This window comes from Molossus molossus, unplaced genomic scaffold (assembly GCF_014108415.1).
Source record: "Molossus molossus isolate mMolMol1 unplaced genomic scaffold, mMolMol1.p scaffold_m16_p_18, whole genome shotgun sequence".
Classification (NCBI taxonomy): Eukaryota; Metazoa; Chordata; class Mammalia; order Chiroptera; family Molossidae; genus Molossus; species Molossus molossus.
Genome location: NW_023425353.1, coordinates 4,523,107 through 4,538,746, shown reverse-complemented (window position 1 = coordinate 4,538,746; position 15,640 = coordinate 4,523,107). Strand labels below are relative to the sequence as shown.

Below are 15,640 nucleotides of genomic sequence, written 5' to 3'. Positions count from 1 at the left end.
TTTCATAACTTGTGGATTCAAAGGATATGCGAAAATCACTCAAAAGAAATAGAGAACTGTTCATCTCATTACGACGTCTGTTAAAACAGACTGATGCCATTAAATAGCTGTAAACAAAGCATGAAGCTGCTCTGGCCAAGGAAGGCGCCGCATTCGCCAGCTCCTCCCTCTGTCCTCCCGCAGGCCTCTCACACCTGCAGCCACCCGCCTGGTCCTCTTCGGGAACGGGGGCTGCTGGGGGCCGAGGTGGCAGGTGCTGCATGATGAGTGACTCCCCTGCTTCTGCTCTTCCTGCTCCGCAGCCCGCAGGTGGCAGCCGGGCAGCCCACTGCACCAGAGGGAGCCGGGCAACCAGAGGTGGCACAGGAGCTTGGGCACACAGCCAGTTCTCTGGTTTTCTACTTTCCGTTTTCATCCTCACCCGAGGACATGGTTGCACTTATCTTGAGGTAGAGCGGGAGGGAGAGAGAGTGAAACATTGAGGTGAGAGAGACACATCGAGTGGCTGCCACCCACACGACCCCAACGGGGGCCGGGGACAAACTGCAACCGAGGTCCGTGCCCTTAGTGGGAACTGAACCGGGACTCTCTGGTCCACAGGCCGATGCTCTGACTGCTGAGCCAAACCGGCCAGGGCCACTTTCTTCTTTTTAAGTCAAGGGGAACAGTTGAAGTTGTTTACTGAATTTTCATTTGCTGAACTTCATCAACATCAATGGCAACTTCCTAAAGAATACAATCTATGATGGACCCTGCCCCTATTATTGGTATCAACCACTTATTTCAAGGTCATTACATGACGTTAGATGTGATGTGGAAGATTGGGGGAAATATGCTATGTTTGGTGAATATGTTGGTTCATGGTTTTACTTTCTGGAAAAGCTTCAGATACAGTCATATATGTACATATATATACACACACACGTATTTACACATTTTTGGTACATATGTACATATATAGAACTTATTTATTTGTACATTTAAACATAACCTATTTAGCTCAGAGAAAATATACCAAAAAAAAAAAAAAAAAAGAGAAAAAAGAAAAAGAAAGAACTTAAGCAAATGTGATACTTAAAACATACACTACACAGCATAGAAGAAGCGGTAGCATTTTGCTGTGTTTTAGCCCAGGGCAGTGTGTGAGCCTGCAGAGAGCCCGCAGCTAGCAAGGGTGGTGAGCTCAGGCACTAATGTATCACACACATGTTTCTGAAACTCTTAGTTGAGTTGGCTTCTTTAATAAACTCAGAAATTTATTAAAGAGAAAAACACATTCACTAAAAAAGAATCTGAGAGCAGAGGTCATGAACTTGGCTGGAAATGTACGTATCTGGCATCGATACCTAGAAAGATTAATATATAAGAACCTTAAGGAAGAAAGAGTCCCATAAATTTAAATATGAGTTGAGAGTTAACATTCTTTTTTTTTTTCTTTATTGATTCTAGAGACAGAGGAAGGGAGAGGGAGAAAAAGATAGAAACATCGATGAGAGAGAACATTTACTGGCTGCCTCCTGCATGCCCCCCACTGGGGATCAGGCCCACAACGTGGGCATGTGCTCTGACTGGGAATCAAACTAGCCACCTCTTGGTGCATGGGTTGCGGCTCAACCACTGAGCCACACCAGCCGAGCCGGAGTGAACATTCTTTATACCTTGAGCAAATTGTTTCAAACTTAAACATAAATTCTGTTCAAAAATTGGCTTTAGGTTACATTAAAATAAGTCTACTCTGTCTTCAGGAACCATCCGGGCAACATTCAATACTACTTTTGTCCTAGAGATTATGCTTCTGTCATTATCTGAGGTTGATAATTAGACACAATAACCAGCTCTTATAACTCAAAGGGTCCAACTCCGTTTATAATATTGCCCATGCCTGCAGAATTTGAAAACGCTTGGATGCAGCCAAAGACTTGGGGAAAGAAAGTTTTTAATTAAACACTAATGAGGACCAGAAAAAATGCTGTTTGTTTTTTTCTCCCAAGAATCCAGGCAGCTCCAGAGGACGCCTCCACCCCTAATTCCTGTGGATGCGAGCGACCCGAGAAGACCCCGCGGAGGAAGTCAACGGTCTGAAAGGGGCAGCACAGGTCGGGCAGAGCAGGGCCCTTCCCGGAGCCTCGGCACAGGGCTGGGCACAGGAAACAGCCTGCTTCACGCCCACAGCTGACAAAGCTGCAAACACTGCCAACTTCCCACCCTGGCTGGGCTGGGTCAGGGACTTGCAGCTGGCTGGGCACAAAACCTAGGGTCCTCGGGTGAGCCTGTTTGCACGGGGCTGGAGGAAATGCCCTGCTCTGCTCTCTAAAGGCTGCTTCCCAACAGAATGACCATCAGTGAACCCAAACGAAAGCATTCTCCATCAGCTTACAACGGATTAGGGCTCTTTTCCTAACAAAAAAGAATAAACACACACATACAGATGCATTTCAACACGCATGGCTCTCTTCCTGGATGAGGAAGACCTTCTCTGTGGACCGAGTGCCCCTGATGCTGCTGCCCCCACGCCACCCAGGGCCCACCTCTCTCAGCTGGACAGGGGAAAGGCCCCCCAACTGCTCTCCCCTCCCCAGCCATCCCCCCAGAGTGCTGAGAGTGAACTCATTAAAATGTAAACCTGATTCCTCAGTTCATTTAGTCAACAAGTACTTCTTCTCTTTCTTTATTTTTTAAAATAAGTTCTTACTGATTTTTTAGAGAGAGAGGAAGGGAGAGATAGAAACATTGGTGTGAGAGAGAAACATCGATCAACTGCCTCCTGCACTCCCTGCACTGGGGATGGAGCCCTAAACCCGGACATGCGCCCTGCCTGGGAACCGAACCAGGACCTCTCAATCTATGGGCCGAGGCTCCATCCACCGAGCCGCACTGGCTGGCGAGAAGGACATACTGGGTTCCAGGCACTGAGGATACTGTGTTGAACAAGAAAAAGTTAGGCCTTCAGCTCACATTCTGGTCGGGGAGACACAATAAGCATGTACACAAATGAGCCTCAGCATAGGGTGGTGACAGGGACAGGGAAAGGAAGCAGGGAAGAGGGTGGTCGGGTGGCCTCTCGGTGGGTGGCACCTGCAGGAGGACCTACAGACAGTGAGGGGAGCACGCCACGTGGACTTCTGGGTGGTGAGGTTCCCAGGCAGAGACAGGCCAAGGGCAAAGGCTCCGAGGCTGGACTGTGCCTGGGTGGGCTGAGGGACAGCGGGAGCCAGGGTGCGGAAGAGTTAGAAGGGGAAAGAAGAGGGGAGCTTGAGTGTGTTCGCTGGTGGGAGGGGTGGAGGAACCCTGAGCAGGGGCACCAGTCACACAGGGACTTGTCTGTAGTGTAAGGCTGGCTTTTTCTCAGGCTTGGGAAGTCACTGGAAGGTGTAGAACAGGAGAATGACATCACCGGACTTACTTTTAAGAAAATCTGGCAGCTGGGTTAACAGACCATAGGGGAAAATGGCATCAATGAGTTCATTAATTCCTGCTGTGGCTGCAGGATCTGGTAGAGGGAGAGATTCCCGGCTGGGGATGTCCTGAGAAGGACTCTGTGAGGGGATGTGCAGGAAAGGAAGAGGCTGGTGGTCTGCAAACTAAGTCCATTCTATACAGTGGCTAAGTGAATGGGATGTGGATTTAGACAGATCTTCGCTCTTGGACAAGTTACTTAATAGCTCTAAACCATTTCCACATCTGCCAAATGGGTTTACGAATACCTATTTCATGTCAGTATTAGGAGAATGAAATGAAATGGTACACATCAAGTGCTCAGCACTATGTCTGACACGTAGAAAATGTTCATTGAGTAGCAGTAGCCATAGCTGACACTGTGAATGGTTACCACGAGATAGATCTTCATTTATGTGATCTGTTGTTGTCCTCAACAGCCCTGGGAGGCTGGACTGCTGTCATCCCCATCTCAGAACAAGAAAACGAGACACTGAGCTCATTAAATGTGGATGTTTGGGTTTAAACCCTGGTCAGAGTTTGCACTCATAATTACTAGTGTGGTAACTTCTGGCTTAGAATCAAGTTTATACAAGGGGTCCATATTTTTGCTTATGGAAAACTACTACTTCTCAATCAGTGCTTTTAAAACCTTTATACCAAACTTAAAATGTACACCTTTTTAATCTTTTGTGGAGGTAAAGAAAGAGGCTCAGAACAATTACGTAGCTTGGCTCAAGGTCACACAGCTGGCAAATGCTTTGGTTTTCTCCCAAGTCCAGCTGACTGCAGCCCATTCTATTTCCCTATTTTACCAAGGTCTCTTTCTGTCGTAAATAATAAGTATCTCTAATCACATTTTTTTTTTTTTAATCCTCACTCGAGGACATTTTTGTATTATCTTCAGATAGAGTGGGAGGCAGAGAGGAGGAGGAGGAGGAGAGATGGAGAGAGAGAGAGAAAGAGAGAGAGAGAGAGAGAGAGAGAACCATTGACGTGAGAGAGACACACTGACTCATTGCCACCCACACGTCCCCAACCAGGAAATAAACTGCAACCGAGGTATGTGCCCCCAGCGGGAGCCGAACCCGGGTCTCTCCGGTCCGCAGGCCAATGCTCTAACCATTGAGACAAACTGGCCAGGGCCATCTCTAATCACATTTTAATGAGACAAACTAATTCCTGTGAAAATATTTGCTGGCTACATTACCCAAGGGTAGCATGATGGCTGTAATACGGCTCTCCTCAGCCGCACCAAGTCTAAGGACCACGTGGGAAATGAGCCCACCTAGATGGCAAAGCAGCCGGTGGAGCCCATAGCCTCATGCATGAGCATCTGGGTTCTAGCCCATGGACTAGAGATCAGGCTTGAGAGAAAAATAATGTATTGCTTTCTTTTGGAGAGAAAGAATTAAACAACTAAATAGTTGTGAGCATCTTTGTTTTCATGAAATAAACCAAGGAAACAGCAGCATAAAGTTGTCAGAGTCTCCTTATAAAAAGCTCTTGAAAACGTGGCACCGTGTCTCTACACAGTGGTCAGTGGGCCCCCTTCCTGGTTGCCACCCTAGACTATAATTCTTAATCTGGGTGAGGGAGAAGAAAGGAGTCAAGGATTTTACAAATTTTAGAAGTTCTAAAGGTTATTCATTTGCATAAGAAATTCAGAACACAGCATATATGAAGATTATTTGCCAGGCATCTATCCATCCACCCCTCCATCCACCCATCCGTCCATCCAACCATTCATCTATCCATCTATCCATCCTACCATCCATCCATTCAATCATCTATCTGTCCATCCATCCATCCATCCATCCATCCATCCATCCATCCATCCACCCATCCATCCATCCATCCACCCACCATCCACATCTAACATGTTTTCAGTGCTTTTTAATGCATTTAAGTTTTATAGCAATCCCAGGAGAACAACTCTTTGAGGTAGATACTCTAATTAAATTAAGTTTCGGAGAGCTCACATGGCAACAAAAGCTGAGTAAGGATTTCAACTCAGGCCGTCTGACTTGATAGACTTAATTTTTAAGCACAAGACTATGTTTCCACCCAAATGTTTGTTGAGTGGGCGAATTAGTGGAATGATAAATGATAAAATTCTACCTTTATGTATTATTTACCTTTTAATAAATAAAGCAGCAAGTCAGTGGCAAGAGGACAAGCACTTGGTCAGCAAGAGTCTGTGAATCCCAGTGCCATGACCTACCAGCTAATGGGTACACAAAACCACTCCAGTGGGATTTGGGGGATCATCTGAAGAGTTGCTGTAAGGACAAAGACAGGGCAGAACATCTAAGAAGGCTGCAAATCGAGCACTGTCCTTGTGTGTGTGCCCCAGAGAAGCTCTTGCTCACGCTCATGGGGAGAGATGGCAACATTTTCACTGTCGTATTTGGGACACTGACCCATCAACAAGAGGTTGATGTACTCATGAAACTGAACACAGGGGTTAACATGAATTTAGAGGTGAATTCCAAAAGCTGTTTGAGAGGAAAATAAGTTAGCAGAATGACATGTTCATATATAAATTTTACAAACAACAAAAATATATATTGTTTATACAAAGCAGAAACAGAAGACAGGCACAGAACAAGCTGACGGTTGCCAAAGGGGAGCAGGTTGGGGATAATATGTATATAATTTATAGATACAAACATGTGGCAAAATTATAAAAACATGTCTGGGAATGAAAAACATTAACTTCAGGTAGATTATTTATAGGGAGAGTCGGGAGGTACAAAAGTGACTTCAATTTATTCTATAAAAGTTATTATATTACAAAAACGTGTCTGAGGCAAACATAGCATAATATTAAGATGCCTTGAAACTGAGTGGTAAGTGCTTGACTGTTATCTATATTACCTTTTATATTTTTGCATGATATAATCCCCAAAAGGTTTTTTCTTTAATCCTCGTTGGAGGATGTATGCACCCTGACCAGGAATCGAACCTGCAACCTTTGGTGTATGGGAAGATGCTTCAACCAACTGAGCCACCTTGCCAGGGCCCAAAACAGTTTTTTTTTCTTTTTAAAGATAATACATGCCAAGTGCCAACCACAAGGCCTAGCACACAGCGGCTGTTTAATAATTAGTAGCTATTAGTGGAATCAAGAAACTATAAAAGCACTAGTTAAGGAGAAAATAGTAATAATTTAATCAACAGGCTTTGCCCAAACATAAAATTCTAGAGGCTTAAAAATCATTAGGCCCTGGCTAGTGGCTTGGTTGGTTGGAGCATTGTCCCATACACCAGAAGTTTGCAGGGGCTTGATTCCCAGTCAGAGCACATACCTGTGTTGCAGGTTCGATCCCTGGTTGGGGCATGCAATCCATCAATGTTTCTCTCTCTCTCTCTCTCTCTCCCCCCATTTTCCTCTCTCTTTCAAATCATATCCTTAGGTGAAGATAAAAAAAAGTGATTAGGACTTAGGGGAAGATGGTACTATTTAATTTACCATATTTGCCAGCCTCTTTTGTGGCAAAGGTTTATTTCAAGGATGCCAGAGTGCATGTTATGTCTGTATATATACACAGGTATATAATTACACGTGAAGACTTCTGCCTCTTTTCCACGCTGTGTCATACGGTTTTGTTTATAAAATTTAGAACTATATATCTATTCCCCATTCAATTCCTCACACTTTTCCACAACCACCAAATTGCACATCACAAACAGAATGTTCAGAATAAACATAAGTAGGGAATGAACAGGAAGTTGTTTTATTCTGTAGCTTCACCGAGAAAAGATGGAATGAGAAAAACAAATATCAGTTCGAAAAGGCAGGAGAGTCTATTCTTAACTTGGCAATTTTCAAGCTGTGCAACAAAGATTCAAAATCTTTCAAAGATTCTGACACTACTCTCGTTGATCTTAAAAATGACATGGCCTTTTAAAAATTTATTTATGTCAAATGAAGGGCTAAAATATTCACATAGCTTTCCTTTCCAGTTTCTGGGTAACTTAGCATCGCGGTTCCCTGCCACAAAATTGCAGTCTTTGGTTGAACCCAGAAAAGGTGGAAGATAAATTTTCTCAGTAATAAGTGGCCTCATATTTTATTTATCAGCCAAGTTTTCTTTCCTTCCTGTATGTTGCTACTAGTAGCTGACCCCATGGCTACCCATCCCTTCAACAGAGCGAGGAATCCAGTGCGGAGCTGACCCCGACCGCCGGGCCAGCTTTCAAAGCTGCACCCTGCTACATCCTTCCCCAGTGCGCTCCCACCCCACTCCCTTCCCGCCCGCCTGCATCCAGGCTTCCATGCCCACACCTGTTGGCCGCACTTGGAGACCATGCTGTGATGTACTGTCCAGACGTATTTCATCGGCCGGGAATGTTGTGAGCTGACAGCTCTCAGCTCCCAACTCCCTCCGGGACTTGCCCTGCCTGAGAGAGAGCTGTCTAGTTCAAGGTCACGCCGCTTCTCAAAGGCAGCCCATCTCCAGTGCTGGGTCGACACACATGACACGGAGACCCAGCCCTCTAGCTCCAACTAGGAACAACTCTCAGTTTCAGGGCTACCCGTGAGGCCGGCAGAGGCCTTTGTTGAGCTGAACTGTAGCCCAGGTTCTCCCTCTGCTCAATCCTACCTCTTCCTGTTCCTTCTACAGGCCTTGATCCTCAGCATAAACCTCCCTCCAATCTCCAGTCAAGTCAGCTTCCTCAGGAAGCACACCTGCATCAGCATTTATGCTGTTCCATGGTGGGAAGGCTTTTCCTGGCTGATGTGGCTGAGTGGGTTACATGACCTGCTCTGGCCAATGACCTATAAAAGGTGACATAAGCCACTCTGAGGCTGAGCACTTAAAGCCAATGCAAAGGCCCAAAGAGCTTGTCACTGTCTAGCATGGCAACTGGTAATGCCCAGGAACGTTTTCTGAGCCTGAGTGACAGTGATGAGCAGAGCTTACAGCCAGCCTGTGCTTGGACAGGGAGTAAACCAAAAATAACCCTTCGTTGTTTTAAGCCACTAAGATCCTGGGGGCTGTTAGTTTCCATAACAAAACCTATCCTATCCTAAAAGAAAAGAAGTGAAAAAGCACCTATCCTATCCTGATTAATAAACTCCTCACTGCAGCAGCCTCCCAACTTCCCTTCCCTTCCTGCCTCTACTGCGCCAGCCTCTCCCAGGCCGGTCAGTGCCCTCAACCAACCCCCCACCTCAAGTTCTGAAGAAAAATATCAGCATCCTAATCTTAACATACAGGATCAGTCAAGTTCAGATGTTACTTTCAAACAAACTTTCTTTGTCTACCTGACTCCGTCTCTTTCCCGATCAGCCTTAAAAACCTTTATAATCCCTCAAAGCCATGCCCCCCATACCTGAAACGCCCCTCTTCACCTGCCCTTCACCTGCCCAGCTCCTCCTGTTCTGACCTCGGCTGGAGCTCAACTCCTCCGGGAAGCCCTCACCTTTTGCTTTACCCCTGTCTGATCTGGACCCCTCCACTGTGCCCCCGAGGCACCCGGGACAAGCTTTTCCACAGTGTTTGCTTTCCTTACCGGTCTCCATGACTTGACAGTACATTTCTTGAGGAGGGCTAGAAAAATGTCTATTTGGACTTTGTGTTGCTGTCAGCGTGGGTCATAATTTGTCAGCCCCCATCTGGTCTATATAATTCAGAGGATGGTGGAGGGTGAAGGGTGGGGGAAAGCAAAGTGTACATTGTTTGAAATGCCACTGAACACTCTGCGAGGCTGCCCTCTGGGGACTTGGTCGTTCCCATCCAATGTGATGGGATGCGAAGGTCAGGTGTTACCAGTTTATGAATCACCAGAGCCTTGCACACAGAGAGGTTATCTCCTTAGCATGGGCTTAGAGACAATGTGGGCCTACTGTGCAGAACACAAGTCCAAATACCAAGGTGCACAATACATACACTGCTGTGGAAATTCCAGGCCCTCTTACTGAACATCATCACATGTAAACATGGGAACTCAGTGTCCAGAGAACTACTCACTTGGGAAAACAATGGCTAATGCCCATAGCTGCCCTTTATCAGGTACCTTTTATAGATCTGCTGTTAAGTCCTTTACGTAACCAAGAGCTAACATTTATTGAGCATCTGTTTGTACCAGGCAGGGGGCTCAGTGTTATCTAATGAATTTCACACCCTACCCCCGAATGCAGGTACTACAGTTCTCCCCTTTAACCCAGGAGGAAATGGGGCTCAGAAAGGAAAGCAGCTTGCTCAAGTTTGAGTCCATAGCCTCTGCCGGCTCTGCACAGCCAGCTACCACTCGGTGTGAGCTGCCAGCCTCAGGGGAGCTGACCCGGCCTCCGAGGCCACATGACTGCCCTGGATTCTGGCCAAGTTGCCTCCTGCTGGAGGCAATGACTCCATTCAGGGTTTGTATGAAATTCTACCTTTGAGACATTTGGGGAGGAAGAGAAAACTTAATCCCAAGTCACAAACTGAGGGTTTTGTTAGAACATGTCAACCCTTAATAAAAAGCAGGGTGTTGATATTTTTAAAAAAACATTCTGCCATCATTTCCCACCTTAATTGCTAATTAAACCTAATTAATAGCTATAATGCAACCCATCCAGGCAAGATATAAGCAGGACAGATGTATGGCAGACAAATCAGCTTTTAGAATTTAGCCTGAAATAGAAGGTGAATACCCCATGTCTGCAACTTTAACCTAATTCAAAGCTTCACTCACAAAGTCAGTCTTTGTTAAAAGGCTGCTAGTGCAGCCTCAGTTCGCTTTCAATTCATTCACATTACTACAGAAATACCTTATAGCTAGTATCTTAATTATTCATGGTTACTAGCAAATCAAGGCACTTGCCTCTCCAATATCTAGAAGAGGAGGAAGCGTTCAATTCCAAAGAAATGATGCCTTCTTGGCACTGCCAAATTCCTTATGAATAGGTGAGAGATCCCATTTCACTTATAGTATATGAATAAACAAAACAGCCAGGGGCAGCCAGGTATCCATGTAATGGATATCTCCCACCCCACCCTGGTTTCTCTCTAGAGTGATTGAGGTCTGGATTTTCTTACAAACAAAACTATTCAGACAAGAAGCAAGAAAAATGACACCTTTTTATTATCAAGATGATAAAAAAAATTGGATTCAGTAAAACGTGTAACTCTGGTGTGTGCCTCTAGCTCACAGGCGGAGAGCTGGGCGCACGACGGAGCACCCCCTCTGAGGCTGAGTCCACAGTGATGGGCCAGCAATGCGGGTTTCCTCATGAGTGGTCCCACCTCCTCCACTCAAATGACTGTGGCAAAATGCTCACAAAGTATTTGTGCACGAGTCCTTGCACTTAGCTTGAGAAATAACCATTCTATGTAAAGAGTTCTGGATTTGAGTCTAATAATGTAGTTGCAGTGGACATTGCTGATTGCATCTCAGCCAAGCACTGACCCTGCCTGTTGCTTGGCAACTATGTGGTTTGGGGGGCCAGCCTCACTCCCAGCTTCAAAAATGGGTCCACTCCTCTACGGGCTTAAACCAATCAATACAGTTTGGTGTTTCCAAATGTTTTTATTCACCATCAGCCCCTTACGAAGCCTGTTTAGTTTTTTTTTTATCTAGTCCCCCCATCCTATATTCTAATGCCACAGACATACAGTCGTCCCTCCCTTATCGCGGTCAATCTGTTCCAGACTCGAGCGGTTGCACCTGGCGTTGAAGGATTCTGGGGTGCTCGAATACATAGGCCCACAGTCCACACGTACAGTAATTTTAATTGTAATTATAACACAGGGTGTATAATTGACTCAGACAACCGAGCACGCGCTGCATCATTCTCATCGTCTCGATCAACTTTTCAATGAATATATTTGAGAAAACCGCGACAGAGTGAAGCCGCGAACGTCGAAGCGCAAAGTGGCGACGGATGACTGACTGTACTGTATATGTTTATGTAATGTATATCTGTGCTATTTGTATACAAGGAGTAAGGGCTTTTTTTTTGCCTCCTCCTATTTTGGAAACTATTTTGCCTTTTGGGGACCATATCACTCTCATTGAGAATGCATTTATTATAATCCTATTCCCTGTGCCAATCAGTGCATGGCATTGGGGGTGGGCACAGAGCCTCAGTTTACCCATCAGAGTACATAGTGGACTTTTTTAGATAGTTGGCAAATCTGAGGAATTCTGTATCTGGATGGGTTGGTATGTGAAACTGCTGTGGCTATCTGATATCCTGAGGAAAGAAATCAGCAGAGGATAAAGCCAACACACAAATAAGACAGGGTTGAAAGAATCATGGGGAATAAGCATGATGTCCTGATCAAACCATACCTGAAGTTTACTCTACTGCTAGACTTTTCAGTTGTGTCAAAAGTCCCTTCTTTTCATTATATAAGTTAGTTGAGTTGGCTTTCCTATTATAATAAATAAATTCTAACTGACAGAATAGACATTTATTGAATGCTTCCTAAACTCTAGGCACGATGCTAAATATCTCACACATTATTTCTCTTAATGTCTGGAGTTAGTACTATTACATTTCCCATTGTATAAATGATGAAACTGAAGCATATTAAGATTAAGTAACTTTACCCAGTCATACACAGGCAGAGGTAGGGTTCACTCCTATGTCTATGTAATCTAGAGCTGAAGGTATTAATCATTTTACTTTTTTTCAGTTCTACACATTAATGTCACTATTTCCTTGCTAGGTATTTCAAAGGCACTGGAGAAAATGGTCTTTTGTTGCTAACGATGAACAATGCTGTGCAATGAAGAAATCTCTGGTTCTATCAAAATTTTAAAATATTTTAAAAATTGTATTTCTCTAAAGACATAGGCAACTTTAAATTTAGAGATCATTTGCCCTAGATGGTGTGGCTCAGTTGGTTGAGCATTGTCCTGTGTACCAAAAGGTCACCAGTTTGATTCCCAGTGAGGGCACATGCCTGGGTTATGAGTTCAATTTCCAGTAGGGGGCAAGCAAGTGGCAGCTGATCAATGGTTTTTTCTCATAATTGTTTTTTTTTTCTCTCTCTCCTCCCCCCAAATATATCTATATAAACTTAGAGATCATTTTCTACTTATGACTCATAAAAAGGGCATCATTATTTTAGAGATTCTTCCCTATCATTATGAGAGGGTATTGGCACAATCACCATCCACTTTACAAGAGAGAAAACGTATAGTTTAGTAGGTTAGTCCCTCAAGTTACTGTTCTACTTTAAAAGATTATTAAGAATCCATTGGGTCTCAGGTTTCTGGAACTTTCATTTTTGAATTAGTCACTAACAGTATATGAGATAATCCATACCTCTCCTGAATCCTTGGGGCGAGAGGCATGGAGGCTGGCTGGCTGGCAACAATACTTGTGTTCTCCTTTTGAAAGTTTTTCAAACATTAAAAGGCAACAACAAAACTAAATCAGGGTCACTTGTCATACAGACCAAAGTGAACAATGATTTCCCCCAGGAGAGGCAGACATACCTCTGGCTCCAAAGAGCCAGCTGAAGTGTGCATGGCCAGATGGGGTGCACCCACACCTCCCTGACACTCTCAAACCCCCACATGCTTCCCCAGCTCTCAACCTGGCTTTTGGATTCTTTCAAAATACAAGACATTGCAGACATGGTATCCAAAGCAGGAGTCATGAAAGCACAAAGCAGAATGTCCCTCGTATTTGAGCAAGGATGGCACAGATGTCAAGGATGACAAGGGGCTCTGATTCTTTAGATGCCCACATGCAGGTGCTGCTGGTCTTTTCACTGTACTGGATGGATGGAGGACCACAGCTTGTCAGAACCAGTGGCCTGATCACACATGGGGCTCAGCCGGGCGAGATATAAATTACAGCCATACTGGGAATGGAGCCAGGGCAGGGGGAATTCAGGAACTGCCACAACTCTATTACACAGGAAAGAAAACGTGATGCTCTATTCCGACAATAAACCTCAGGCATAATCTTCTTAAATGCAATGTAGAGTTTTGAAAAATCTCAATGACATTAACAACCAAAGCACAGGACTTTTAAATCCACGAATGACTGCTTTTAAAAAAATTCGGGAAGCTGTGGTTCCAGAGAAGATGTACGATCTCCTAGCTGAATAAAGTTGCTGTGGTTTTTGCCTGCAGGATGGGACCTGGCAGAAATAAAGAGGCTGTGTTGTGTGACAGGGAACGTAAGCATTTCAACGGTCAGCCAGGCCACCCCTCCCTTCCCAGCCCATCATCCTCCTGCGAAGTGTTCACAGTTTCTGTCCTCCCTTCCAAACCCAGTCGACACAGAATCAGCTTTTCCTGGCTCTGCCTCCGAGTTGGGGCTGCCTGAAGGAAAACTGAACTAAAATGCTCCTCCGACCAAACTAGTGTGCAGTCACTGCTCCTGAAACAGAACAGAAGCGCCCACCTGAATGTCAGGGTTGCTTCCTGCAGACCTGAGCTGCAGAGCCACAGCTTTCTCAGCCGCGGGCCGGCTGCACACTGTCACTCTACAACAGTGGTCTGCAAACGCTAAGGCTGGCTCACAGGTGCCCCCATGCCCTCCGGGGAAAATTCACAGCTTTATCAGGCAGCAGCTACCCATAGCTGCTGAGCATCTGACGCAAGAGTCAGGCAGCCCGATAGGAGTTTAAAAAGAGAGAGATGGAGGGAGAGAGAATAAAATCATACAGGTGGAACCGGCTTCCCACGAGCGCCTGGCACCCACGGGCCCCGGCGCGCCGCGTGCCCTGCCTTACCTGGTACACGTCCTGCAGCCCGCACCACGTCCGCAGCACCTGGTGGCAAGCTCGCAGCCTCTCTGTGTACCATCTCCGCAGCGTGGACACGGTCAAGTTCCACACGAAGCGGCTGCCGCTGAACAGCAAGTCCTCCACTCCACACATGAACACCGAGGCCATGCCTCCTCCTTCCCGGAGCCCGGGGTGCCCGGCCCCCGCAGCTGCAGCCCCGCGAGCCGACCACAGCGTCCCCAGCACCTGGGCTCCGCCGCCGGCTTCTGCCAGCAGCCAGGGTCAACCTTGCACCAAACTGATCTTTCACCGTGCGAGCTGGCCAGGCTCCGGGGGCATGCCCCAGGGTTGGGCGGCCGCCAACCAACGGCTGCTGCCGGCACACAGAAGCCCAGTGTCCACCCCGCCCGCGGGCTGCGCCGAGCAAGCTGCACTAAGCTCCGCCAGGCGAGCCCTCGGCGCTCCCGGGCGCGGGAAGCCCTGCCCGGCGAGGACTCCCCCGGCGCTCCCCCAGTGCGCTGGGCAGGGGGCGGAGTGGAGCAACTCTTTGCAGGCGAGGAGGAGAGCTGCATCTCAGCGCCCTCGGCTTGCACGTCCTGCGCGCGCGCGCGCACACACACACACACACACACACACACACACCAGCCCGAGTCTCCTAATCTGCTTTGGGGAGTACCCTCCTTTTTTCTAGGCATCTGGCTCTTCACAACGATTAATATCCCTGGGCAACCACAGATGCAGGAGCAAAAAATCTTCCCTAGCATCCCTTTGGACCCCACTCCTGGGGGAACAGCCATGAATGTTTCCTTGGCTGGGCTGGAGCCAGGAGATGGAGATGCCAGTCTCAAAGCAACAGTGTCTGCCTTTGCTCCTAATTTGAGGGTCTCCAAAAAGATAACCTGCCTGTTGCTGCCAGCCAGGGGGCTGCTCCCTGCACCAACACTGGGCTAATTCCTATGAAGCAGTCAGCTCTGGGGAAGACCGGGTTGCTTGCTCTCCAGCAGGTCACGTCCAGCCACTCTCTGCTGGGAAACTGAAGCTCACGAAAGAAACCTTGGTTTGATTCTGGAAAATTCAGCCTCTGGACATGTCTAGCAGTAGCTGCCAGCCCAAACCTCCACAGCTAGTTTATTCTTGACTCAGAACCTCAGGAAACTTCCACCACTCACGAAGTCACCAGATAATTAATGTGTTTTTTTAAGTTTCCACCCGGTATTGATATTGCCCCAGACATTTGGGAAGGGGAGCCAGAAAATTTCATCCCACATACCCCAGCCTTTGTTTTCTGTAGCCTGCGTGTCACTTCAGTCCTGTAGACCACGTAACAGTCCTCACGGCAAAAGCAGCCCACTCCAGGTGCTGGCCATCCTGAACCTACCTGCAAAACCACGGCCTTACTTTCCTGGCAGGTTCACACCTGGGCTGTTAGCTTTGCCAGTAGGGACAGAAAGGTCAGGTGCCGAAGCCTTTCTCCTGCCCTAGCTCAGAAGGCTGCACAACAGATTGTCGACAAGTAAGTC

The 15,640-nt window shown here is 46.6% G+C and overlaps 1 protein-coding gene across 1 annotated transcript in view; it reads right to left on the bottom strand.

Annotated features, from left to right (window-relative positions):
* FRMD4B (FERM domain containing 4B) overlaps positions 1–14,602 on the bottom strand; it is a 189,715-nt gene extending 175,113 nt beyond the window's left edge. The window contains exon 1 of the mRNA XM_036267152.1: positions 14,127–14,602. Coding sequence (XP_036123045.1) covers positions 14,127–14,288 — 162 coding nt within the window. The 5' untranslated portion in view covers positions 14,289–14,602. The remainder of the gene's footprint in view (positions 1–14,126) is intronic.
* Between the last annotated feature and the right edge of the window lie 1,038 nt (positions 14,603–15,640).